At 81.9% G+C, this 24878-nt stretch overlaps 1 protein-coding gene across 1 annotated transcript in view; it reads left to right on the top strand.

Moving 5' to 3' along the window:
• VAV2 (vav guanine nucleotide exchange factor 2) overlaps positions 1-24878 on the top strand; it is a 235683-nt gene that overhangs the window by 179395 nt on the left and 31410 nt on the right. Inside the window, exons 8-12 of the mRNA XM_048512184.1 lie at positions 18208-18294; positions 18625-18710; positions 20849-20981; positions 24198-24212; positions 24762-24871. Of these exons, the coding sequence (XP_048368141.1) occupies positions 18208-18294; positions 18625-18710; positions 20849-20981; positions 24198-24212; positions 24762-24871 (431 nt within the window). The remainder of the gene's footprint in view (positions 1-18207; positions 18295-18624; positions 18711-20848; positions 20982-24197; positions 24213-24761; positions 24872-24878) is intronic.

The raw sequence follows: 24878 nt of genomic DNA on the forward strand, positions 1-24878 counted from the left end.
GGGGGGGGGGGGGGTGGGGGGGGGGGGGGGTGGGGGGGGGGGGGGGTGGGGGGGGGGGGGGGTGGGGGGGGGGGGGGGTGGGGGGGGGGGGGGGTGGGGGGGGGGGGGGGTGGGGGGGGGGGGGGGTGGGGGGGGGGGGGGGTGGGGGGGGGGGGGGGTGGGGGGGGGGGGGGGTGGGGGGGGGGGGGGGTGGGGGGGGGGGGGGGTGGGGGGGGGGGGGGGTGGGGGGGGGGGGGGGTGGGGGGGGGGGGGGGTGGGGGGGGGGGGGGGTGGGGGGGGGGGGGGGTGGGGGGGGGGGGGGGTGGGGGGGGGGGGGGGTGGGGGGGGGGGGGGGTGGGGGGGGGGGGGGGTGGGGGGGGGGGGGGGTGGGGGGGGGGGGGGGTGGGGGGGGGGGGGGGTGGGGGGGGGGGGGGGTGGGGGGGGGGGGGGGTGGGGGGGGGGGGGGGTGGGGGGGGGGGGGGGTGGGGGGGGGGGGGGGTGGGGGGGGGGGGGGGTGGGGGGGGGGGGGGGTGGGGGGGGGGGGGGGTGGGGGGGGGGGGGGGTGGGGGGGGGGGGGGGTGGGGGGGGGGGGGGGTGGGGGGGGGGGGGGGTGGGGGGGGGGGGGGGTGGGGGGGGGGGGGGGTGGGGGGGGGGGGGGGTGGGGGGGGGGGGGGGTGGGGGGGGGGGGGGGTGGGGGGGGGGGGGGGTGGGGGGGGGGGGGGGTGGGGGGGGGGGGGGGTGGGGGGGGGGGGGGGTGGGGGGGGGGGGGGGTGGGGGGGGGGGGGGGTGGGGGGGGGGGGGGGTGGGGGGGGGGGGGGGTGGGGGGGGGGGGGGGTGGGGGGGGGGGGGGGTGGGGGGGGGGGGGGGTGGGGGGGGGGGGGGGTGGGGGGGGGGGGGGGTGGGGGGGGGGGGGGGTGGGGGGGGGGGGGGGTGGGGGGGGGGGGGGGTGGGGGGGGGGGGGGGTGGGGGGGGGGGGGGGTGGGGGGGGGGGGGGGTGGGGGGGGGGGGGGGTGGGGGGGGGGGGGGGTGGGGGGGGGGGGGGGTGGGGGGGGGGGGGGGTGGGGGGGGGGGGGGGTGGGGGGGGGGGGGGGTGGGGGGGGGGGGGGGTGGGGGGGGGGGGGGGTGGGGGGGGGGGGGGGTGGGGGGGGGGGGGGGTGGGGGGGGGGGGGGGTGGGGGGGGGGGGGGGTGGGGGGGGGGGGGGGTGGGGGGGGGGGGGGGTGGGGGGGGGGGGGGGTGGGGGGGGGGGGGGGTGGGGGGGGGGGGGGGTGGGGGGGGGGGGGGGTGGGGGGGGGGGGGGGTGGGGGGGGGGGGGGGTGGGGGGGGGGGGGGGTGGGGGGGGGGGGGGGTGGGGGGGGGGGGGGGTGGGGGGGGGGGGGGGTGGGGGGGGGGGGGGGTGGGGGGGGGGGGGGGTGGGGGGGGGGGGGGGTGGGGGGGGGGGGGGGTGGGGGGGGGGGGGGGTGGGGGGGGGGGGGGGTGGGGGGGGGGGGGGGTGGGGGGGGGGGGGGGTGGGGGGGGGGGGGGGTGGGGGGGGGGGGGGGTGGGGGGGGGGGGGGGTGGGGGGGGGGGGGGGTGGGGGGGGGGGGGGGTGGGGGGGGGGGGGGGTGGGGGGGGGGGGGGGTGGGGGGGGGGGGGGGTGGGGGGGGGGGGGGGTGGGGGGGGGGGGGGGTGGGGGGGGGGGGGGGTGGGGGGGGGGGGGGGTGGGGGGGGGGGGGGGTGGGGGGGGGGGGGGGTGGGGGGGGGGGGGGGTGGGGGGGGGGGGGGGTGGGGGGGGGGGGGGGTGGGGGGGGGGGGGGGTGGGGGGGGGGGGGGGTGGGGGGGGGGGGGGGTGGGGGGGGGGGGGGGTGGGGGGGGGGGGGGGTGGGGGGGGGGGGGGGTGGGGGGGGGGGGGGGTGGGGGGGGGGGGGGGTGGGGGGGGGGGGGGGTGGGGGGGGGGGGGGGTGGGGGGGGGGGGGGGTGGGGGGGGGGGGGGGTGGGGGGGGGGGGGGGTGGGGGGGGGGGGGGGTGGGGGGGGGGGGGGGTGGGGGGGGGGGGGGGTGGGGGGGGGGGGGGGTGGGGGGGGGGGGGGGTGGGGGGGGGGGGGGGTGGGGGGGGGGGGGGGTGGGGGGGGGGGGGGGTGGGGGGGGGGGGGGGTGGGGGGGGGGGGGGGTGGGGGGGGGGGGGGGTGGGGGGGGGGGGGGGTGGGGGGGGGGGGGGGTGGGGGGGGGGGGGGGTGGGGGGGGGGGGGGGTGGGGGGGGGGGGGGGTGGGGGGGGGGGGGGGTGGGGGGGGGGGGGGGTGGGGGGGGGGGGGGGTGGGGGGGGGGGGGGGTGGGGGGGGGGGGGGGTGGGGGGGGGGGGGGGTGGGGGGGGGGGGGGGTGGGGGGGGGGGGGGGTGGGGGGGGGGGGGGGTGGGGGGGGGGGGGGGTGGGGGGGGGGGGGGGTGGGGGGGGGGGGGGGTGGGGGGGGGGGGGGGTGGGGGGGGGGGGGGGTGGGGGGGGGGGGGGGTGGGGGGGGGGGGGGGTGGGGGGGGGGGGGGGTGGGGGGGGGGGGGGGTGGGGGGGGGGGGGGGTGGGGGGGGGGGGGGGTGGGGGGGGGGGGGGGTGGGGGGGGGGGGGGGTGGGGGGGGGGGGGGGTGGGGGGGGGGGGGGGTGGGGGGGGGGGGGGGTGGGGGGGGGGGGGGGTGGGGGGGGGGGGGGGTGGGGGGGGGGGGGGGTGGGGGGGGGGGGGGGTGGGGGGGGGGGGGGGTGGGGGGGGGGGGGGGTGGGGGGGGGGGGGGGTGGGGGGGGGGGGGGGTGGGGGGGGGGGGGGGTGGGGGGGGGGGGGGGTGGGGGGGGGGGGGGGTGGGGGGGGGGGGGGGTGGGGGGGGGGGGGGGTGGGGGGGGGGGGGGGTGGGGGGGGGGGGGGGTGGGGGGGGGGGGGGGTGGGGGGGGGGGGGGGTGGGGGGGGGGGGGGGTGGGGGGGGGGGGGGGTGGGGGGGGGGGGGGGTGGGGGGGGGGGGGGGTGGGGGGGGGGGGGGGTGGGGGGGGGGGGGGGTGGGGGGGGGGGGGGGTGGGGGGGGGGGGGGGTGGGGGGGGGGGGGGGTGGGGGGGGGGGGGGGTGGGGGGGGGGGGGGGTGGGGGGGGGGGGGGGTGGGGGGGGGGGGGGGTGGGGGGGGGGGGGGGTGGGGGGGGGGGGGGGTGGGGGGGGGGGGGGGTGGGGGGGGGGGGGGGTGGGGGGGGGGGGGGGTGGGGGGGGGGGGGGGTGGGGGGGGGGGGGGGTGGGGGGGGGGGGGGGTGGGGGGGGGGGGGGGTGGGGGGGGGGGGGGGTGGGGGGGGGGGGGGGTGGGGGGGGGGGGGGGTGGGGGGGGGGGGGGGTGGGGGGGGGGGGGGGTGGGGGGGGGGGGGGGTGGGGGGGGGGGGGGGTGGGGGGGGGGGGGGGTGGGGGGGGGGGGGGGTGGGGGGGGGGGGGGGTGGGGGGGGGGGGGGGTGGGGGGGGGGGGGGGTGGGGGGGGGGGGGGGTGGGGGGGGGGGGGGGTGGGGGGGGGGGGGGGTGGGGGGGGGGGGGGGTGGGGGGGGGGGGGGGTGGGGGGGGGGGGGGGTGGGGGGGGGGGGGGGTGGGGGGGGGGGGGGGTGGGGGGGGGGGGGGGTGGGGGGGGGGGGGGGTGGGGGGGGGGGGGGGTGGGGGGGGGGGGGGGTGGGGGGGGGGGGGGGTGGGGGGGGGGGGGGGTGGGGGGGGGGGGGGGTGGGGGGGGGGGGGGGTGGGGGGGGGGGGGGGTGGGGGGGGGGGGGGGTGGGGGGGGGGGGGGGTGGGGGGGGGGGGGGGTGGGGGGGGGGGGGGGTGGGGGGGGGGGGGGGTGGGGGGGGGGGGGGGTGGGGGGGGGGGGGGGTGGGGGGGGGGGGGGGTGGGGGGGGGGGGGGGTGGGGGGGGGGGGGGGTGGGGGGGGGGGGGGGTGGGGGGGGGGGGGGGTGGGGGGGGGGGGGGGTGGGGGGGGGGGGGGGTGGGGGGGGGGGGGGGTGGGGGGGGGGGGGGGTGGGGGGGGGGGGGGGTGGGGGGGGGGGGGGGTGGGGGGGGGGGGGGGTGGGGGGGGGGGGGGGTGGGGGGGGGGGGGGGTGGGGGGGGGGGGGGGTGGGGGGGGGGGGGGGTGGGGGGGGGGGGGGGTGGGGGGGGGGGGGGGTGGGGGGGGGGGGGGGTGGGGGGGGGGGGGGGTGGGGGGGGGGGGGGGTGGGGGGGGGGGGGGGTGGGGGGGGGGGGGGGTGGGGGGGGGGGGGGGTGGGGGGGGGGGGGGGTGGGGGGGGGGGGGGGTGGGGGGGGGGGGGGGTGGGGGGGGGGGGGGGTGGGGGGGGGGGGGGGTGGGGGGGGGGGGGGGTGGGGGGGGGGGGGGGTGGGGGGGGGGGGGGGTGGGGGGGGGGGGGGGTGGGGGGGGGGGGGGGTGGGGGGGGGGGGGGGTGGGGGGGGGGGGGGGTGGGGGGGGGGGGGGGTGGGGGGGGGGGGGGGTGGGGGGGGGGGGGGGTGGGGGGGGGGGGGGGTGGGGGGGGGGGGGGGTGGGGGGGGGGGGGGGTGGGGGGGGGGGGGGGTGGGGGGGGGGGGGGGTGGGGGGGGGGGGGGGTGGGGGGGGGGGGGGGTGGGGGGGGGGGGGGGTGGGGGGGGGGGGGGGTGGGGGGGGGGGGGGGTGGGGGGGGGGGGGGGTGGGGGGGGGGGGGGGTGGGGGGGGGGGGGGGTGGGGGGGGGGGGGGGTGGGGGGGGGGGGGGGTGGGGGGGGGGGGGGGTGGGGGGGGGGGGGGGTGGGGGGGGGGGGGGGTGGGGGGGGGGGGGGGTGGGGGGGGGGGGGGGTGGGGGGGGGGGGGGGTGGGGGGGGGGGGGGGTGGGGGGGGGGGGGGGTGGGGGGGGGGGGGGGTGGGGGGGGGGGGGGGTGGGGGGGGGGGGGGGTGGGGGGGGGGGGGGGTGGGGGGGGGGGGGGGTGGGGGGGGGGGGGGGTGGGGGGGGGGGGGGGTGGGGGGGGGGGGGGGTGGGGGGGGGGGGGGGTGGGGGGGGGGGGGGGTGGGGGGGGGGGGGGGTGGGGGGGGGGGGGGGTGGGGGGGGGGGGGGGTGGGGGGGGGGGGGGGTGGGGGGGGGGGGGGGTGGGGGGGGGGGGGGGTGGGGGGGGGGGGGGGTGGGGGGGGGGGGGGGTGGGGGGGGGGGGGGGTGGGGGGGGGGGGGGGTGGGGGGGGGGGGGGGTGGGGGGGGGGGGGGGTGGGGGGGGGGGGGGGTGGGGGGGGGGGGGGGTGGGGGGGGGGGGGGGTGGGGGGGGGGGGGGGTGGGGGGGGGGGGGGGTGGGGGGGGGGGGGGGTGGGGGGGGGGGGGGGTGGGGGGGGGGGGGGGTGGGGGGGGGGGGGGGTGGGGGGGGGGGGGGGTGGGGGGGGGGGGGGGTGGGGGGGGGGGGGGGTGGGGGGGGGGGGGGGTGGGGGGGGGGGGGGGTGGGGGGGGGGGGGGGTGGGGGGGGGGGGGGGTGGGGGGGGGGGGGGGTGGGGGGGGGGGGGGGTGGGGGGGGGGGGGGGTGGGGGGGGGGGGGGGTGGGGGGGGGGGGGGGTGGGGGGGGGGGGGGGTGGGGGGGGGGGGGGGTGGGGGGGGGGGGGGGTGGGGGGGGGGGGGGGTGGGGGGGGGGGGGGGTGGGGGGGGGGGGGGGTGGGGGGGGGGGGGGGTGGGGGGGGGGGGGGGTGGGGGGGGGGGGGGGTGGGGGGGGGGGGGGGTGGGGGGGGGGGGGGGTGGGGGGGGGGGGGGGTGGGGGGGGGGGGGGGTGGGGGGGGGGGGGGGTGGGGGGGGGGGGGGGTGGGGGGGGGGGGGGGTGGGGGGGGGGGGGGGTGGGGGGGGGGGGGGGTGGGGGGGGGGGGGGGTGGGGGGGGGGGGGGGTGGGGGGGGGGGGGGGTGGGGGGGGGGGGGGGTGGGGGGGGGGGGGGGTGGGGGGGGGGGGGGGTGGGGGGGGGGGGGGGTGGGGGGGGGGGGGGGTGGGGGGGGGGGGGGGTGGGGGGGGGGGGGGGTGGGGGGGGGGGGGGGTGGGGGGGGGGGGGGGTGGGGGGGGGGGGGGGTGGGGGGGGGGGGGGGTGGGGGGGGGGGGGGGTGGGGGGGGGGGGGGGTGGGGGGGGGGGGGGGTGGGGGGGGGGGGGGGTGGGGGGGGGGGGGGGTGGGGGGGGGGGGGGGTGGGGGGGGGGGGGGGTGGGGGGGGGGGGGGGTGGGGGGGGGGGGGGGTGGGGGGGGGGGGGGGTGGGGGGGGGGGGGGGTGGGGGGGGGGGGGGGTGGGGGGGGGGGGGGGTGGGGGGGGGGGGGGGTGGGGGGGGGGGGGGGTGGGGGGGGGGGGGGGTGGGGGGGGGGGGGGGTGGGGGGGGGGGGGGGTGGGGGGGGGGGGGGGTGGGGGGGGGGGGGGGTGGGGGGGGGGGGGGGTGGGGGGGGGGGGGGGTGGGGGGGGGGGGGGGTGGGGGGGGGGGGGGGTGGGGGGGGGGGGGGGTGGGGGGGGGGGGGGGTGGGGGGGGGGGGGGGTGGGGGGGGGGGGGGGTGGGGGGGGGGGGGGGTGGGGGGGGGGGGGGGTGGGGGGGGGGGGGGGTGGGGGGGGGGGGGGGTGGGGGGGGGGGGGGGTGGGGGGGGGGGGGGGTGGGGGGGGGGGGGGGTGGGGGGGGGGGGGGGTGGGGGGGGGGGGGGGTGGGGGGGGGGGGGGGTGGGGGGGGGGGGGGGTGGGGGGGGGGGGGGGTGGGGGGGGGGGGGGGTGGGGGGGGGGGGGGGTGGGGGGGGGGGGGGGTGGGGGGGGGGGGGGGTGGGGGGGGGGGGGGGTGGGGGGGGGGGGGGGTGGGGGGGGGGGGGGGTGGGGGGGGGGGGGGGTGGGGGGGGGGGGGGGTGGGGGGGGGGGGGGGTGGGGGGGGGGGGGGGTGGGGGGGGGGGGGGGTGGGGGGGGGGGGGGGTGGGGGGGGGGGGGGGTGGGGGGGGGGGGGGGTGGGGGGGGGGGGGGGTGGGGGGGGGGGGGGGTGGGGGGGGGGGGGGGTGGGGGGGGGGGGGGGTGGGGGGGGGGGGGGGTGGGGGGGGGGGGGGGTGGGGGGGGGGGGGGGTGGGGGGGGGGGGGGGTGGGGGGGGGGGGGGGTGGGGGGGGGGGGGGGTGGGGGGGGGGGGGGGTGGGGGGGGGGGGGGGTGGGGGGGGGGGGGGGTGGGGGGGGGGGGGGGTGGGGGGGGGGGGGGGTGGGGGGGGGGGGGGGTGGGGGGGGGGGGGGGTGGGGGGGGGGGGGGGTGGGGGGGGGGGGGGGTGGGGGGGGGGGGGGGTGGGGGGGGGGGGGGGTGGGGGGGGGGGGGGGTGGGGGGGGGGGGGGGTGGGGGGGGGGGGGGGTGGGGGGGGGGGGGGGTGGGGGGGGGGGGGGGTGGGGGGGGGGGGGGGTGGGGGGGGGGGGGGGTGGGGGGGGGGGGGGGTGGGGGGGGGGGGGGGTGGGGGGGGGGGGGGGTGGGGGGGGGGGGGGGTGGGGGGGGGGGGGGGTGGGGGGGGGGGGGGGTGGGGGGGGGGGGGGGTGGGGGGGGGGGGGGGTGGGGGGGGGGGGGGGTGGGGGGGGGGGGGGGTGGGGGGGGGGGGGGGTGGGGGGGGGGGGGGGTGGGGGGGGGGGGGGGTGGGGGGGGGGGGGGGTGGGGGGGGGGGGGGGTGGGGGGGGGGGGGGGTGGGGGGGGGGGGGGGTGGGGGGGGGGGGGGGTGGGGGGGGGGGGGGGTGGGGGGGGGGGGGGGTGGGGGGGGGGGGGGGTGGGGGGGGGGGGGGGTGGGGGGGGGGGGGGGTGGGGGGGGGGGGGGGTGGGGGGGGGGGGGGGTGGGGGGGGGGGGGGGTGGGGGGGGGGGGGGGTGGGGGGGGGGGGGGGTGGGGGGGGGGGGGGGTGGGGGGGGGGGGGGGTGGGGGGGGGGGGGGGTGGGGGGGGGGGGGGGTGGGGGGGGGGGGGGGTGGGGGGGGGGGGGGGTGGGGGGGGGGGGGGGTGGGGGGGGGGGGGGGTGGGGGGGGGGGGGGGTGGGGGGGGGGGGGGGTGGGGGGGGGGGGGGGTGGGGGGGGGGGGGGGTGGGGGGGGGGGGGGGTGGGGGGGGGGGGGGGTGGGGGGGGGGGGGGGTGGGGGGGGGGGGGGGTGGGGGGGGGGGGGGGTGGGGGGGGGGGGGGGTGGGGGGGGGGGGGGGTGGGGGGGGGGGGGGGTGGGGGGGGGGGGGGGTGGGGGGGGGGGGGGGTGGGGGGGGGGGGGGGTGGGGGGGGGGGGGGGTGGGGGGGGGGGGGGGTGGGGGGGGGGGGGGGTGGGGGGGGGGGGGGGTGGGGGGGGGGGGGGGTGGGGGGGGGGGGGGGTGGGGGGGGGGGGGGGTGGGGGGGGGGGGGGGTGGGGGGGGGGGGGGGTGGGGGGGGGGGGGGGTGGGGGGGGGGGGGGGTGGGGGGGGGGGGGGGTGGGGGGGGGGGGGGGTGGGGGGGGGGGGGGGTGGGGGGGGGGGGGGGTGGGGGGGGGGGGGGGTGGGGGGGGGGGGGGGTGGGGGGGGGGGGGGGTGGGGGGGGGGGGGGGTGGGGGGGGGGGGGGGTGGGGGGGGGGGGGGGTGGGGGGGGGGGGGGGTGGGGGGGGGGGGGGGTGGGGGGGGGGGGGGGTGGGGGGGGGGGGGGGTGGGGGGGGGGGGGGGTGGGGGGGGGGGGGGGTGGGGGGGGGGGGGGGTGGGGGGGGGGGGGGGTGGGGGGGGGGGGGGGTGGGGGGGGGGGGGGGTGGGGGGGGGGGGGGGTGGGGGGGGGGGGGGGTGGGGGGGGGGGGGGGTGGGGGGGGGGGGGGGTGGGGGGGGGGGGGGGTGGGGGGGGGGGGGGGTGGGGGGGGGGGGGGGTGGGGGGGGGGGGGGGTGGGGGGGGGGGGGGGTGGGGGGGGGGGGGGGTGGGGGGGGGGGGGGGTGGGGGGGGGGGGGGGTGGGGGGGGGGGGGGGTGGGGGGGGGGGGGGGTGGGGGGGGGGGGGGGTGGGGGGGGGGGGGGGTGGGGGGGGGGGGGGGTGGGGGGGGGGGGGGGTGGGGGGGGGGGGGGGTGGGGGGGGGGGGGGGTGGGGGGGGGGGGGGGTGGGGGGGGGGGGGGGTGGGGGGGGGGGGGGGTGGGGGGGGGGGGGGGTGGGGGGGGGGGGGGGTGGGGGGGGGGGGGGGTGGGGGGGGGGGGGGGTGGGGGGGGGGGGGGGTGGGGGGGGGGGGGGGTGGGGGGGGGGGGGGGTGGGGGGGGGGGGGGGTGGGGGGGGGGGGGGGTGGGGGGGGGGGGGGGTGGGGGGGGGGGGGGGTGGGGGGGGGGGGGGGTGGGGGGGGGGGGGGGTGGGGGGGGGGGGGGGTGGGGGGGGGGGGGGGTGGGGGGGGGGGGGGGTGGGGGGGGGGGGGGGTGGGGGGGGGGGGGGGTGGGGGGGGGGGGGGGTGGGGGGGGGGGGGGGTGGGGGGGGGGGGGGGTGGGGGGGGGGGGGGGTGGGGGGGGGGGGGGGTGGGGGGGGGGGGGGGTGGGGGGGGGGGGGGGTGGGGGGGGGGGGGGGTGGGGGGGGGGGGGGGTGGGGGGGGGGGGGGGTGGGGGGGGGGGGGGGTGGGGGGGGGGGGGGGTGGGGGGGGGGGGGGGTGGGGGGGGGGGGGGGTGGGGGGGGGGGGGGGTGGGGGGGGGGGGGGGTGGGGGGGGGGGGGGGTGGGGGGGGGGGGGGGTGGGGGGGGGGGGGGGTGGGGGGGGGGGGGGGTGGGGGGGGGGGGGGGTGGGGGGGGGGGGGGGTGGGGGGGGGGGGGGGTGGGGGGGGGGGGGGGTGGGGGGGGGGGGGGGTGGGGGGGGGGGGGGGTGGGGGGGGGGGGGGGTGGGGGGGGGGGGGGGTGGGGGGGGGGGGGGGTGGGGGGGGGGGGGGGTGGGGGGGGGGGGGGGTGGGGGGGGGGGGGGGTGGGGGGGGGGGGGGGTGGGGGGGGGGGGGGGTGGGGGGGGGGGGGGGTGGGGGGGGGGGGGGGTGGGGGGGGGGGGGGGTGGGGGGGGGGGGGGGTGGGGGGGGGGGGGGGTGGGGGGGGGGGGGGGTGGGGGGGGGGGGGGGTGGGGGGGGGGGGGGGTGGGGGGGGGGGGGGGTGGGGGGGGGGGGGGGTGGGGGGGGGGGGGGGTGGGGGGGGGGGGGGGTGGGGGGGGGGGGGGGTGGGGGGGGGGGGGGGTGGGGGGGGGGGGGGGTGGGGGGGGGGGGGGGTGGGGGGGGGGGGGGGTGGGGGGGGGGGGGGGTGGGGGGGGGGGGGGGTGGGGGGGGGGGGGGGTGGGGGGGGGGGGGGGTGGGGGGGGGGGGGGGTGGGGGGGGGGGGGGGTGGGGGGGGGGGGGGGTGGGGGGGGGGGGGGGTGGGGGGGGGGGGGGGTGGGGGGGGGGGGGGGTGGGGGGGGGGGGGGGTGGGGGGGGGGGGGGGTGGGGGGGGGGGGGGGTGGGGGGGGGGGGGGGTGGGGGGGGGGGGGGGTGGGGGGGGGGGGGGGTGGGGGGGGGGGGGGGTGGGGGGGGGGGGGGGTGGGGGGGGGGGGGGGTGGGGGGGGGGGGGGGTGGGGGGGGGGGGGGGTGGGGGGGGGGGGGGGTGGGGGGGGGGGGGGGTGGGGGGGGGGGGGGGTGGGGGGGGGGGGGGGTGGGGGGGGGGGGGGGTGGGGGGGGGGGGGGGTGGGGGGGGGGGGGGGTGGGGGGGGGGGGGGGTGGGGGGGGGGGGGGGTGGGGGGGGGGGGGGGTGGGGGGGGGGGGGGGTGGGGGGGGGGGGGGGTGGGGGGGGGGGGGGGTGGGGGGGGGGGGGGGTGGGGGGGGGGGGGGGTGGGGGGGGGGGGGGGTGGGGGGGGGGGGGGGTGGGGGGGGGGGGGGGTGGGGGGGGGGGGGGGTGGGGGGGGGGGGGGGTGGGGGGGGGGGGGGGTGGGGGGGGGGGGGGGTGGGGGGGGGGGGGGGTGGGGGGGGGGGGGGGTGGGGGGGGGGGGGGGTGGGGGGGGGGGGGGGTGGGGGGGGGGGGGGGTGGGGGGGGGGGGGGGTGGGGGGGGGGGGGGGTGGGGGGGGGGGGGGGTGGGGGGGGGGGGGGGTGGGGGGGGGGGGGGGTGGGGGGGGGGGGGGGTGGGGGGGGGGGGGGGTGGGGGGGGGGGGGGGTGGGGGGGGGGGGGGGTGGGGGGGGGGGGGGGTGGGGGGGGGGGGGGGTGGGGGGGGGGGGGGGTGGGGGGGGGGGGGGGTGGGGGGGGGGGGGGGTGGGGGGGGGGGGGGGTGGGGGGGGGGGGGGGTGGGGGGGGGGGGGGGTGGGGGGGGGGGGGGGTGGGGGGGGGGGGGGGTGGGGGGGGGGGGGGGTGGGGGGGGGGGGGGGTGGGGGGGGGGGGGGGTGGGGGGGGGGGGGGGTGGGGGGGGGGGGGGGTGGGGGGGGGGGGGGGTGGGGGGGGGGGGGGGTGGGGGGGGGGGGGGGTGGGGGGGGGGGGGGGTGGGGGGGGGGGGGGGTGGGGGGGGGGGGGGGTGGGGGGGGGGGGGGGTGGGGGGGGGGGGGGGTGGGGGGGGGGGGGGGTGGGGGGGGGGGGGGGTGGGGGGGGGGGGGGGTGGGGGGGGGGGGGGGTGGGGGGGGGGGGGGGTGGGGGGGGGGGGGGGTGGGGGGGGGGGGGGGTGGGGGGGGGGGGGGGTGGGGGGGGGGGGGGGTGGGGGGGGGGGGGGGTGGGGGGGGGGGGGGGTGGGGGGGGGGGGGGGTGGGGGGGGGGGGGGGTGGGGGGGGGGGGGGGTGGGGGGGGGGGGGGGTGGGGGGGGGGGGGGGTGGGGGGGGGGGGGGGTGGGGGGGGGGGGGGGTGGGGGGGGGGGGGGGTGGGGGGGGGGGGGGGTGGGGGGGGGGGGGGGTGGGGGGGGGGGGGGGTGGGGGGGGGGGGGGGTGGGGGGGGGGGGGGGTGGGGGGGGGGGGGGGTGGGGGGGGGGGGGGGTGGGGGGGGGGGGGGGTGGGGGGGGGGGGGGGTGGGGGGGGGGGGGGGTGGGGGGGGGGGGGGGTGGGGGGGGGGGGGGGTGGGGGGGGGGGGGGGTGGGGGGGGGGGGGGGTGGGGGGGGGGGGGGGTGGGGGGGGGGGGGGGTGGGGGGGGGGGGGGGTGGGGGGGGGGGGGGGTGGGGGGGGGGGGGGGTGGGGGGGGGGGGGGGTGGGGGGGGGGGGGGGTGGGGGGGGGGGGGGGTGGGGGGGGGGGGGGGTGGGGGGGGGGGGGGGTGGGGGGGGGGGGGGGTGGGGGGGGGGGGGGGTGGGGGGGGGGGGGGGTGGGGGGGGGGGGGGGTGGGGGGGGGGGGGGGTGGGGGGGGGGGGGGGTGGGGGGGGGGGGGGGTGGGGGGGGGGGGGGGTGGGGGGGGGGGGGGGTGGGGGGGGGGGGGGGTGGGGGGGGGGGGGGGTGGGGGGGGGGGGGGGTGGGGGGGGGGGGGGGTGGGGGGGGGGGGGGGTGGGGGGGGGGGGGGGTGGGGGGGGGGGGGGGTGGGGGGGGGGGGGGGTGGGGGGGGGGGGGGGTGGGGGGGGGGGGGGGTGGGGGGGGGGGGGGGTGGGGGGGGGGGGGGGTGGGGGGGGGGGGGGGTGGGGGGGGGGGGGGGTGGGGGGGGGGGGGGGTGGGGGGGGGGGGGGGTGGGGGGGGGGGGGGGTGGGGGGGGGGGGGGGTGGGGGGGGGGGGGGGTGGGGGGGGGGGGGGGTGGGGGGGGGGGGGGGTGGGGGGGGGGGGGGGTGGGGGGGGGGGGGGGTGGGGGGGGGGGGGGGTGGGGGGGGGGGGGGGTGGGGGGGGGGGGGGGTGGGGGGGGGGGGGGGTGGGGGGGGGGGGGGGTGGGGGGGGGGGGGGGTGGGGGGGGGGGGGGGTGGGGGGGGGGGGGGGTGGGGGGGGGGGGGGGTGGGGGGGGGGGGGGGTGGGGGGGGGGGGGGGTGGGGGGGGGGGGGGGTGGGGGGGGGGGGGGGTGGGGGGGGGGGGGGGTGGGGGGGGGGGGGGGTGGGGGGGGGGGGGGGTGGGGGGGGGGGGGGGTGGGGGGGGGGGGGGGTGGGGGGGGGGGGGGGTGGGGGGGGGGGGGGGTGGGGGGGGGGGGGGGTGGGGGGGGGGGGGGGTGGGGGGGGGGGGGGGTGGGGGGGGGGGGGGGTGGGGGGGGGGGGGGGTGGGGGGGGGGGGGGGTGGGGGGGGGGGGGGGTGGGGGGGGGGGGGGGTGGGGGGGGGGGGGGGTGGGGGGGGGGGGGGGTGGGGGGGGGGGGGGGTGGGGGGGGGGGGGGGTGGGGGGGGGGGGGGGTGGGGGGGGGGGGGGGTGGGGGGGGGGGGGGGTGGGGGGGGGGGGGGGTGGGGGGGGGGGGGGGTGGGGGGGGGGGGGGGTGGGGGGGGGGGGGGGTGGGGGGGGGGGGGGGTGGGGGGGGGGGGGGGTGGGGGGGGGGGGGGGTGGGGGGGGGGGGGGGTGGGGGGGGGGGGGGGTGGGGGGGGGGGGGGGTGGGGGGGGGGGGGGGTGGGGGGGGGGGGGGGTGGGGGGGGGGGGGGGTGGGGGGGGGGGGGGGTGGGGGGGGGGGGGGGTGGGGGGGGGGGGGGGTGGGGGGGGGGGGGGGTGGGGGGGGGGGGGGGTGGGGGGGGGGGGGGGTGGGGGGGGGGGGGGGTGGGGGGGGGGGGGGGTGGGGGGGGGGGGGGGTGGGGGGGGGGGGGGGTGGGGGGGGGGGGGGGTGGGGGGGGGGGGGGGTGGGGGGGGGGGGGGGTGGGGGGGGGGGGGGGTGGGGGGGGGGGGGGGTGGGGGGGGGGGGGGGTGGGGGGGGGGGGGGGTGGGGGGGGGGGGGGGTGGGGGGGGGGGGGGGTGGGGGGGGGGGGGGGTGGGGGGGGGGGGGGGTGGGGGGGGGGGGGGGTGGGGGGGGGGGGGGGTGGGGGGGGGGGGGGGTGGGGGGGGGGGGGGGTGGGGGGGGGGGGGGGTGGGGGGGGGGGGGGGTGGGGGGGGGGGGGGGTGGGGGGGGGGGGGGGTGGGGGGGGGGGGGGGTGGGGGGGGGGGGGGGTGGGGGGGGGGGGGGGTGGGGGGGGGGGGGGGTGGGGGGGGGGGGGGGTGGGGGGGGGGGGGGGTGGGGGGGGGGGGGGGTGGGGGGGGGGGGGGGTGGGGGGGGGGGGGGGTGGGGGGGGGGGGGGGTGGGGGGGGGGGGGGGTGGGGGGGGGGGGGGGTGGGGGGGGGGGGGGGTGGGGGGGGGGGGGGGTGGGGGGGGGGGGGGGTGGGGGGGGGGGGGGGTGGGGGGGGGGGGGGGTGGGGGGGGGGGGGGGTGGGGGGGGGGGGGGGTGGGGGGGGGGGGGGGTGGGGGGGGGGGGGGGTGGGGGGGGGGGGGGGTGGGGGGGGGGGGGGGTGGGGGGGGGGGGGGGTGGGGGGGGGGGGGGGTGGGGGGGGGGGGGGGTGGGGGGGGGGGGGGGTGGGGGGGGGGGGGGGTGGGGGGGGGGGGGGGTGGGGGGGGGGGGGGGTGGGGGGGGGGGGGGGTGGGGGGGGGGGGGGGTGGGGGGGGGGGGGGGTGGGGGGGGGGGGGGGTGGGGGGGGGGGGGGGTGGGGGGGGGGGGGGGTGGGGGGGGGGGGGGGTGGGGGGGGGGGGGGGTGGGGGGGGGGGGGGGTGGGGGGGGGGGGGGGTGGGGGGGGGGGGGGGTGGGGGGGGGGGGGGGTGGGGGGGGGGGGGGGTGGGGGGGGGGGGGGGTGGGGGGGGGGGGGGGTGGGGGGGGGGGGGGGTGGGGGGGGGGGGGGGTGGGGGGGGGGGGGGGTGGGGGGGGGGGGGGGTGGGGGGGGGGGGGGGTGGGGGGGGGGGGGGGTGGGGGGGGGGGGGGGTGGGGGGGGGGGGGGGTGGGGGGGGGGGGGGGTGGGGGGGGGGGGGGGTGGGGGGGGGGGGGGGTGGGGGGGGGGGGGGGTGGGGGGGGGGGGGGGTGGGGGGGGGGGGGGGTGGGGGGGGGGGGGGGTGGGGGGGGGGGGGGGTGGGGGGGGGGGGGGGTGGGGGGGGGGGGGGGTGGGGGGGGGGGGGGGTGGGGGGGGGGGGGGGTGGGGGGGGGGGGGGGTGGGGGGGGGGGGGGGTGGGGGGGGGGGGGGGTGGGGGGGGGGGGGGGTGGGGGGGGGGGGGGGTGGGGGGGGGGGGGGGTGGGGGGGGGGGGGGGTGGGGGGGGGGGGGGGTGGGGGGGGGGGGGGGTGGGGGGGGGGGGGGGTGGGGGGGGGGGGGGGTGGGGGGGGGGGGGGGTGGGGGGGGGGGGGGGTGGGGGGGGGGGGGGGTGGGGGGGGGGGGGGGTGGGGGGGGGGGGGGGTGGGGGGGGGGGGGGGTGGGGGGGGGGGGGGGTGGGGGGGGGGGGGGGTGGGGGGGGGGGGGGGTGGGGGGGGGGGGGGGTGGGGGGGGGGGGGGGTGGGGGGGGGGGGGGGTGGGGGGGGGGGGGGGTGGGGGGGGGGGGGGGTGGGGGGGGGGGGGGGTGGGGGGGGGGGGGGGTGGGGGGGGGGGGGGGTGGGGGGGGGGGGGGGTGGGGGGGGGGGGGGGTGGGGGGGGGGGGGGGTGGGGGGGGGGGGGGGTGGGGGGGGGGGGGGGTGGGGGGGGGGGGGGGTGGGGGGGGGGGGGGGTGGGGGGGGGGGGGGGTGGGGGGGGGGGGGGGTGGGGGGGGGGGGGGGTGGGGGGGGGGGGGGGTGGGGGGGGGGGGGGGTGGGGGGGGGGGGGGGTGGGGGGGGGGGGGGGTGGGGGGGGGGGGGGGTGGGGGGGGGGGGGGGTGGGGGGGGGGGGGGGTGGGGGGGGGGGGGGGTGGGGGGGGGGGGGGGTGGGGGGGGGGGGGGGTGGGGGGGGGGGGGGGTGGGGGGGGGGGGGGGTGGGGGGGGGGGGGGGTGGGGGGGGGGGGGGGTGGGGGGGGGGGGGGGTGGGGGGGGGGGGGGGTGGGGGGGGGGGGGGGTGGGGGGGGGGGGGGGTGGGGGGGGGGGGGGGTGGGGGGGGGGGGGGGTGGGGGGGGGGGGGGGTGGGGGGGGGGGGGGGTGGGGGGGGGGGGGGGTGGGGGGGGGGGGGGGTGGGGGGGGGGGGGGGTGGGGGGGGGGGGGGGTGGGGGGGGGGGGGGGTGGGGGGGGGGGGGGGTGGGGGGGGGGGGGGGTGGGGGGGGGGGGGGGTGGGGGGGGGGGGGGGTGGGGGGGGGGGGGGGTGGGGGGGGGGGGGGGTGGGGGGGGGGGGGGGTGGGGGGGGGGGGGGGTGGGGGGGGGGGGGGGTGGGGGGGGGGGGGGGTGGGGGGGGGGGGGGGTGGGGGGGGGGGGGGGTGGGGGGGGGGGGGGGTGGGGGGGGGGGGGGGTGGGGGGGGGGGGGGGTGGGGGGGGGGGGGGGTGGGGGGGGGGGGGGGTGGGGGGGGGGGGGGGTGGGGGGGGGGGGGGGTGGGGGGGGGGGGGGGTGGGGGGGGGGGGGGGTGGGGGGGGGGGGGGGTGGGGGGGGGGGGGGGTGGGGGGGGGGGGGGGTGGGGGGGGGGGGGGGTGGGGGGGGGGGGGGGTGGGGGGGGGGGGGGGTGGGGGGGGGGGGGGGTGGGGGGGGGGGGGGGTGGGGGGGGGGGGGGGTGGGGGGGGGGGGGGGTGGGGGGGGGGGGGGGTGGGGGGGGGGGGGGGTGGGGGGGGGGGGGGGTGGGGGGGGGGGGGGGTGGGGGGGGGGGGGGGTGGGGGGGGGGGGGGGTGGGGGGGGGGGGGGGTGGGGGGGGGGGGGGGTGGGGGGGGGGGGGGGTGGGGGGGGGGGGGGGTGGGGGGGGGGGGGGGTGGGGGGGGGGGGGGGTGGGGGGGGGGGGGGGTGGGGGGGGGGGGGGGTGGGGGGGGGGGGGGGTGGGGGGGGGGGGGGGTGGGGGGGGGGGGGGGTGGGGGGGGGGGGGGGTGGGGGGGGGGGGGGGTGGGGGGGGGGGGGGGTGGGGGGGGGGGGGGGTGGGGGGGGGGGGGGGTGGGGGGGGGGGGGGGTGGGGGGGGGGGGGGGTGGGGGGGGGGGGGGGTGGGGGGGGGGGGGGGTGGGGGGGGGGGGGGGTGGGGGGGGGGGGGGGTGGGGGGGGGGGGGGGTGGGGGGGGGGGGGGGTGGGGGGGGGGGGGGGTGGGGGGGGGGGGGGGTGGGGGGGGGGGGGGGTGGGGGGGGGGGGGGGTGGGGGGGGGGGGGGGTGGGGGGGGGGGGGGGTGGGGGGGGGGGGGGGTGGGGGGGGGGGGGGGTGGGGGGGGGGGGGGGTGGGGGGGGGGGGGGGTGGGGGGGGGGGGGGGTGGGGGGGGGGGGGGGTGGGGGGGGGGGGGGGTGGGGGGGGGGGGGGGTGGGGGGGGGGGGGGGTGGGGGGGGGGGGGGGTGGGGGGGGGGGGGGGTGGGGGGGGGGGGGGGTGGGGGGGGGGGGGGGTGGGGGGGGGGGGGGGTGGGGGGGGGGGGGGGTGGGGGGGGGGGGGGGTGGGGGGGGGGGGGGGTGGGGGGGGGGGGGGGTGGGGGGGGGGGGGGGTGGGGGGGGGGGGGGGTGGGGGGGGGGGGGGGTGGGGGGGGGGGGGGGTGGGGGGGGGGGGGGGTGGGGGGGGGGGGGGGTGGGGGGGGGGGGGGGTGGGGGGGGGGGGGGGTGGGGGGGGGGGGGGGTGGGGGGGGGGGGGGGTGGGGGGGGGGGGGGGTGGGGGGGGGGGGGGGTGGGGGGGGGGGGGGGTGGGGGGGGGGGGGGGTGGGGGGGGGGGGGGGTGGGGGGGGGGGGGGGTGGGGGGGGGGGGGGGTGGGGGGGGGGGGGGGTGGGGGGGGGGGGGGGTGGGGGGGGGGGGGGGTGGGGGGGGGGGGGGGTGGGGGGGGGGGGGGGTGGGGGGGGGGGGGGGTGGGGGGGGGGGGGGGTGGGGGGGGGGGGGGGTGGGGGGGGGGGGGGGTGGGGGGGGGGGGGGGTGGGGGGGGGGGGGGGTGGGGGGGGGGGGGGGTGGGGGGGGGGGGGGGTGGGGGGGGGGGGGGGTGGGGGGGGGGGGGGGTGGGGGGGGGGGGGGGTGGGGGGGGGGGGGGGTGGGGGGGGGGGGGGGTGGGGGGGGGGGGGGGTGGGGGGGGGGGGGGGTGGGGGGGGGGGGGGGTGGGGGGGGGGGGGGGTGGGGGGAACATCTGGAGAGCCGCAGGTTCCCTACCCCTGTTCTAGGCCATCCCCATTTGTTACTGTAGGGCAGGGGTCTGCAACCAATTGGCCATGCTGGCAGGGGCTGATGGGAATTGTAGTTCATGAACATCTGGAGAGCCACAGGTTGCAGACCCCTGCTGTAGGGAAAAGACCTGAAGCAGGTGGAATCCAAACCCTTTATTTTGGTGCCTGGACCAGGTGCTTCTGGAGGCCCCCGGGCAGCCCTTCCCTTATTACAGCAGCTAGCAGAGTTCATGCTGGGTTTTGCTTTGCTTCTTAGGACTTGGCCATGTACATAAATGAAGTCAAGCGAGACAAAGAGACGCTGAAGAAAATAAGTGAATTTCAGAGTTCCATAGAAAACTTGGTAAGTTGGGGAAGAACGAGGAACGAGTATGGTGGGCCCCCTTGTGCAGATACCTGTTGAAGCAGCAGATTTACTCGGAGTAGACCACCTTGTAGGACGCAATGTAGACAAGAACTGATAGACACATAGTCACCAGTGCAGTTCTATTTATTGCTATCTACTAACAAAGTGCTTCACCAGACCACAGGTGTATTAAGGCCCCCCTTTTTCCTGCCATCCTTCCTTTTTTAACAGCCTGTTCACATTTTTTTTAAAAAAGTCTTAAAAAGAGGAAAGTTTCCATTCGCATCAACCTATGTTATTGCTTTCCTACTTTCCTTTACCCAACAGCCAGTGAAACTGGAAGAATATGGAAGGCCAAAGATCGACGGGGAGTTGAAAGTGCGGTCGATCGTGAACCACACGAAGCAGGACAGGTGAGGGAGCCAACAGGAGCCAGGGGGCAGCAGGGGAGTGGCCATCTTTTCCTCTTGGCCCAACAATTGGCACATGTTATACCACAAACAGGAGCAAAATAACTCTTAATAACTCCCTTTAAAAAAATCCCATGCTTATCTGGATTTCCTGTGTTTGCTTTAAATATTTACCCTGTCATTTTCCCCTTTGGGAACTCCATGCGACTTCCAGAAATCAAGAGCATGTACATAATAAACATCCAAATGTCCATCCACTCTGTGATGTAAACACTCCCAAACAAGCAAAGCACAAAGACTCACCATGAAACAGACCGTCCAGCTGTCCGGCTGCCCTGTTCACAGCACTGTGGGGGCCCTGAAAAGGCTGAGTTGAGGGAGAGAGAACTTCAGGTGCGAAGGTCTCAGGTTGTGAAGCATCTTTGAGGTCAAAGCTTGAAGGTTAAAATCTCAAATTCAACCTGGGAGCAAGTCTTCTGCATGAAGCTGGCAGAATTGGTGTCTTGCAGGCCCAGCCGTTTGCCCCAGGGGAAAGGCTGGCTGCAGTATTTTGGACTAGTTGCCGTTCCCAGGTCGGCTTCCAGAGCAACCCCACAGAGAGTGCCTTGAAGGCAGTTTCTGCAGTATATTCAGGGGAGGGCGCCTAATTAATGACAGCAGAAAACTTCTGGACAGCCTGTTCCTTTTCAGCGCACCTTTGAAACAGTGTGTGTGTGTGTACACATACATACACACACTGTGGCCGTTTCCGCACGGCCACGGTAGGGGTACATGATGCTGACCCAACCCCTCTGGGACCGTTTGCACGAACGGTCCCAGAGAACCTACCGGGACGACGGTGCCACGCTGTGCTGTCGCCCGGTTGACCTACCTGCTCTGCGGCCGTACGGCACGTCACCGAGGCCTGGGGACACGGCCCCCCTGCCCTGCACGACTGCTCCAGAGTCGCAGGGCAGGGGGGCATGTCCCCAGGCCTCGGCGACGCGGCGGACGGCCACAGAGCAGGTAGGTCGACCGGACATGGGGGGGGGGAAGGCATCTTCCCAGCCAAGCTGCCGTCAGCATCGGTAGTACTGGAAGCCAGTTTTCAGTAACCCTCGCTCGGTGCCGCGAGGTAGAAAAACGGCGTTTCAGACCGCCTCGGGAGGCTGAGGGCAGCGCTGGCTACGAAGAAGCTGCTACTTCCTGTTTCTTTGCTGTCCCCAGGGCGCTGTATTTGGCCCGTGCGGAAAGGGCCACGGTTTCAGTGCTTGTTAATTTGTGTTCAGGGTTTATATATATAGTTCTTATAAGTTGTAAAGGAAAATCCATGCAAGTAACGTGAAAGAAACAGACGTAGCATTCAGGACAGAGCGGGAGCTGCTTAGTCATCTTCTTCACAAGACCAGCTCACAGGTCTCGGAGCAGTCAGAGGAAGGGGTGTGATGCTTCCCACCAGGACTTTGATGGGGCGGTTTCTTGATCTTTCAGGATACACTTTGGAAGGGACTTCTGCCATGTTCTGGGGAGACAGCTCTGAGCATGCCCGGCTTCTTCTGTGTCAGTGCCATGCAGTCTCTTCTCTGCTCTAAACATAGATATACTTTTTATATCAGCTGAATGTTCCAGACTCCCCCTGGGGCATCCTGGAAATGGGAGCTGGGCAAAGCCTGGATCTCCACTATGAATAAGGTGACTAGATGGTCACCTTTGTGAACTGGGACGGGGGGGGGGCTGGAAACGGCAAGCCCCAGAAGGCCATGCTCCTGCGGCCGCGTGCGCATGCACGAATGGCAAAGCCTCCCCCCCAATGGCAGAGGCGCCTTCAGCTCCCAGGCCGCTCCCCCTGCGGACAATTTGTCCCACGGGTTATTTCAATTGTCCTGATTTTTGGGAGGCTGCCGCACTGCCTTGCGCCCCAGAAGGCAGTGCGGCAGCCTCCCAAAAATCGGGACAATTGAAATAACCCGCGGGACGCGGGACAAATTGTTTGAAGGCGGGACTGTCCCGCCAAAAGCGGGACGTCTGGTCAGCCTGACTATGAAGCCAGTGATGCCGTGGGGAGGGGGTGCGGGCGACCAGTTTAGAAGTTTTGTGCAGATCGGTCCTTTCGAGTCTGGACTTTGAACGATTTTGTCTATGTGTGTGTTTTTTGGGGGCAGGTATTTATTTTTGTTCGATAAAGTGGTGATTGTTTGTAAGAGGAAAGGCTACAACTACGAGCAGAAAGACATAATTGAATTGCTCTCCTATAAGATGACCGATGACCCCACGAACAACAAGGACATCAAGAAGGTAGGAGGCTGAGGAGCATCTCCTGACTCTTCGGGTACCGTTTCCTGGCAGCGGAGGGAGGGAGCCGCTTCCTTGGGGAGGTGGAGCCTCTACTTGGCATGCGGAAGGCTCCAGGCTCAGCCGGCAGCATTGCTGGTCGAAAGCACCAGGCCGCGGGGGAGGGGAAAGGCCCTAGAGAGCCACTGCCAGTCTGAGTAGATAAGGCTGACCTTGGACCACGGTGGGTCGGATTCAGGGTAAGATGGCTCCATGTGGGCAGGGGGCATGGCTCAGTGGAAGAGCTTCTACTTGGTGTGCGGAAGACCCCAGATTCAGTCCTTGGCACCTCCAGGAAAAAGGACCAGGCAGTGGGTGGCGTGAAAGCCCTTCGAGGGTAGGGCGGTCTATTAAATTTAATTAATAATAATAATAATAATAATAATAATAATAATAATAATAATAATAATAATAATAATAATAATAATAATAATAATAATAATAATAATACCCTTTTCTGCCTGAGACCCCAGAGCGCCGTGCCAGCTCCCCCATCAGACAACAAACCACTTGTCAGTTTTCAAGGATTTTATTGCAGACGTGTAAGGAGCAGAAGAAGTCTTTCCATCTTCGTCAGGCCCGGCGGTTGGCCCCCTTCCTCTCCCAAGCGGACCTGGCCACCGTGATCCACGCAACGGTCACCTCCAGGCTAGACTATTGTAACTCGCTTTACGCAGGCCTTCCCTTGCGCTTGATTCGGAAGTTAAAACTGGTCCAGCATGCGGCAGCACGCTTGCTCACAGGAGGCGCCTTTAGAGAGCATATTCAGCCTGTGTTGCGTCGGCTGCATTGGCTCCCGGTTGAATTCCGAATCATCTTCAAGGTGTATTTATATTTTGTGTATGACTTGCTCCTGCCTGACGTTGAATTGTGTTGTTCACCGCCCGGAGCCCTTTGGGGATCGGGCGGTATAAAAATTGAAGGAAGGAAGGAAGGAAGGAAGGAAGGAAGGAAGGAAGGAAGGAAGGAAGGAAGGAAGGAAGGAAGGAAGGAAGGAAGGAAGGAAGGAAGGAAGGAAGGAAGGAAGGAAGGAAAAGAAGGCAGTTCTGGCGAAAAAGGCGCCCAGCAGTTGATAATGTGGATAGCACGATCCCCACCCCCACACCTGAACTTGAAGGCTCAGAAGAGTCCAGCCTGGAGGCCCATCCCAGCCGCAGGACTCCAAGGCCGGAGCGAGGAGATGGCGGTGCTGCGCCTGCAAAAGCGAAAGCGCTCCCAGACAGTCCCCCCTCCCCACAGAACCATCCTGACAAGCAGCTGCCGGACGAGTGGGCAATACTGACCTGGAGGGATAAAAGGTCTCGACCTAGCTTCAAAATGCGAGAGGCACTACGTTGCCAGCTCAGGGTGGGCAAGGCGTTATTTTTTTTTCCATGGGGCCGCATAAGAAACAGAACAGATATTGCCAGTGGGAGGGCCGGGACCTGCAAGAAGGCAGAAGTGAGCAGCACCAAAGCCCACAGAAGAAAACCGCAGCAGCCAAGGCAACCCAGCTTCGCGTGGGCTTTCAGTAAGCGCCATCTATTGGCCTCCCCAGCAACGGCTGGGGGCTTAGTCAGAGTCATCAGTAGCGGGCCGGGATGTAGCCAGCTAGAACTGTGTATAATGCCCAGGTCTGCTGTAGCTGGTTAGGGAAAGTGAAAGAGGTTCCAGACCTTTGGGGAGCCCAGGGGGATGGCCAAAGCAGCCCAGGTAAGTACGGAAGGCAGGTTAAAGTGTGCAAGGGGCAGGGATATTGGCAGGTGCAAGATCCCAGGCAGTGGGGGTAAGTTCCAGGCGTGAGCAGAGCTGTGTGGGGAATAGCAGCATGAATTCTGGATTGGGGTATCCAGAATAGATTGAACAGTCCACTGTGGGCATGCACAGAGAGAGGGCTGCACCACTCCGCCCCACTTCCAATGAACATGGCCACTGATCCAGAAGGCATGCCAGTAACATCTGGGCGAGCTAGCTGTCTGTGGGCTGTGCCACTTCGGACTTTACCCGGGGGGGAAGGGGCTCACCCTACTGCCTGCTCCTCTCCCCAACATTTTTGCATACAGTTTTCATTTAGCCTTTATTTGGCATAAACAGTATAAAATCACATCTAAATCGCATCAAAACACAAGCTTGCAACATATAACAAATTAAGTTGATTCATACATACTGTTGCTTATGGGATATTTCCAGCAGAAAGTTCGCAGCCATTTGACAGAACGTAGCATCAGAATTATTTAATAAGAACAATAGTCTGCTTAGTTCGTCCAGCTCGCTAGGTATCATAGAAAGCGACCTAGAGTATTTGACTCTAATACTTGCCGATTTAGGACAACGGAATAATTGGTGAGTTAATGTTTCTAATTGATTTGCATCACGTGAACACACCCTTTTGCACATTTCTAGATTGTTATATCTACCTCGTAGTATGGCAGAAGGGAAAACATTGAAGCGAGTGAGTGGAAAAACTCTTCTCTGATCTGGATTGGTCAGATGATACAGATAGGAGGCCATTCTGTTATGTTGTAAGGGGATTGATGGATGTAAAGGTGAACAAGTTTTCCTCGCTGCCAGAGCTAAATAGTTCCATTCTCTCCCCAACATTGTGAGTGCAGGAGGAGAGGCAGCCTCCATCCCCAACCTATAATCTAAAATCACACGGTCCCAAAGCAGGTCTATCTGCCAGCTGTGTTGTTGATGTGACTCATTAGTCCTCCTTTGCCACTTTCTACCCTAGTAGTTAGAGGCGAATGTGCTAGCGAGTGCCTTTGGGGTCTCACGATACGCTACCTCTTGGGAAACGGTTCCCCTTGTTTAAACCATGAAGCTGCCGGCTGAGCCAGGCCCTTGATCGATCGTCGTCCATATTGTCTACTCAGAGTGGCAGCTGCTGTCTGAGGTCTCAGGCTGACGGCTTTCACACCCTCTGCAACCTGACTCTCAAAGGGCAGTATATTAAATCAAATAATAAACAAACAAACAAACAAACAAACTGGAGATGCCGTGAATTCAACCTTGGAACTTCTGCATGCCAATCGGAGGCGCTGACTTCCACTTAGCCACGGCCCCATATTCCCACTCTCGGGGGTGGGGGTGTTGGGGCCTTGAGTCTTCCCACTTCTGGAAGCCTGGTCAGGATTGTGGGTGCCGCTCCCTGGGGATTGCCTTTTAACAAACCCTTTCTTCCTCTCTCATGCTGCCCAGTCGCACGGGAAAATGGTAAGCCACGCTCACATATCTGTGCAGATGGTCTGAGTGTAATAGTCCTACATTGGTAGCCCTACATTAGAGTAGGCCCAGGGGTAATCTCCCAATATCACCAAGAAGGGTTAAAGGGGGCAGCATGAATGAACAGCCTCTGGGTGGTGAGTTTGCCTCCCGAGTATGTTTGAGGCTGCATTGGGGAGTGGGCCCCGCTGAACAAAACGGCTCTTGCTTCTGAGCAGCGTGGTCAGGACGGGAGTGTGCGCCACTTGATGAGAGTAACTCCTGATCCCGCCTCTCAAAGAACGACAGGTGTCCAAGCTGCAGCCTGTCTGCTGTGGCCAGAACCCCTGACGGGACTCCTGCCTGCTTTCCCTCCCCTTCTAGGAGGGGTTTGCCATCACAAAGCCTTAAAGGCACGCGCTACGATTCCCTGCTTGGGTGAACAGGAGCTTGAATAAGCCTTGGCGGGTGGCTCTGCAACCAACTGGGCTTTCTCTGCCTCAGTGGCCCCTTTGTTGCCTGCTTCGGCGTCCGGTCAACATCTCCCATTTCCATTTGCAGTGGTCCTATGGGTTCTACCTGACCCACCTTCAAGGCAAGCAGGGCTTCCAGTTTTTCTGCAAGACGGAAGAGATGAAGAGGAAGTGGATGGAGCAGTTTCAAATGGCCATGTGAGCA

Source organism: Sphaerodactylus townsendi, linkage group LG12 (assembly GCF_021028975.2).
Source record: "Sphaerodactylus townsendi isolate TG3544 linkage group LG12, MPM_Stown_v2.3, whole genome shotgun sequence".
Taxonomy (NCBI): Eukaryota; Metazoa; Chordata; class Lepidosauria; order Squamata; family Sphaerodactylidae; genus Sphaerodactylus; species Sphaerodactylus townsendi.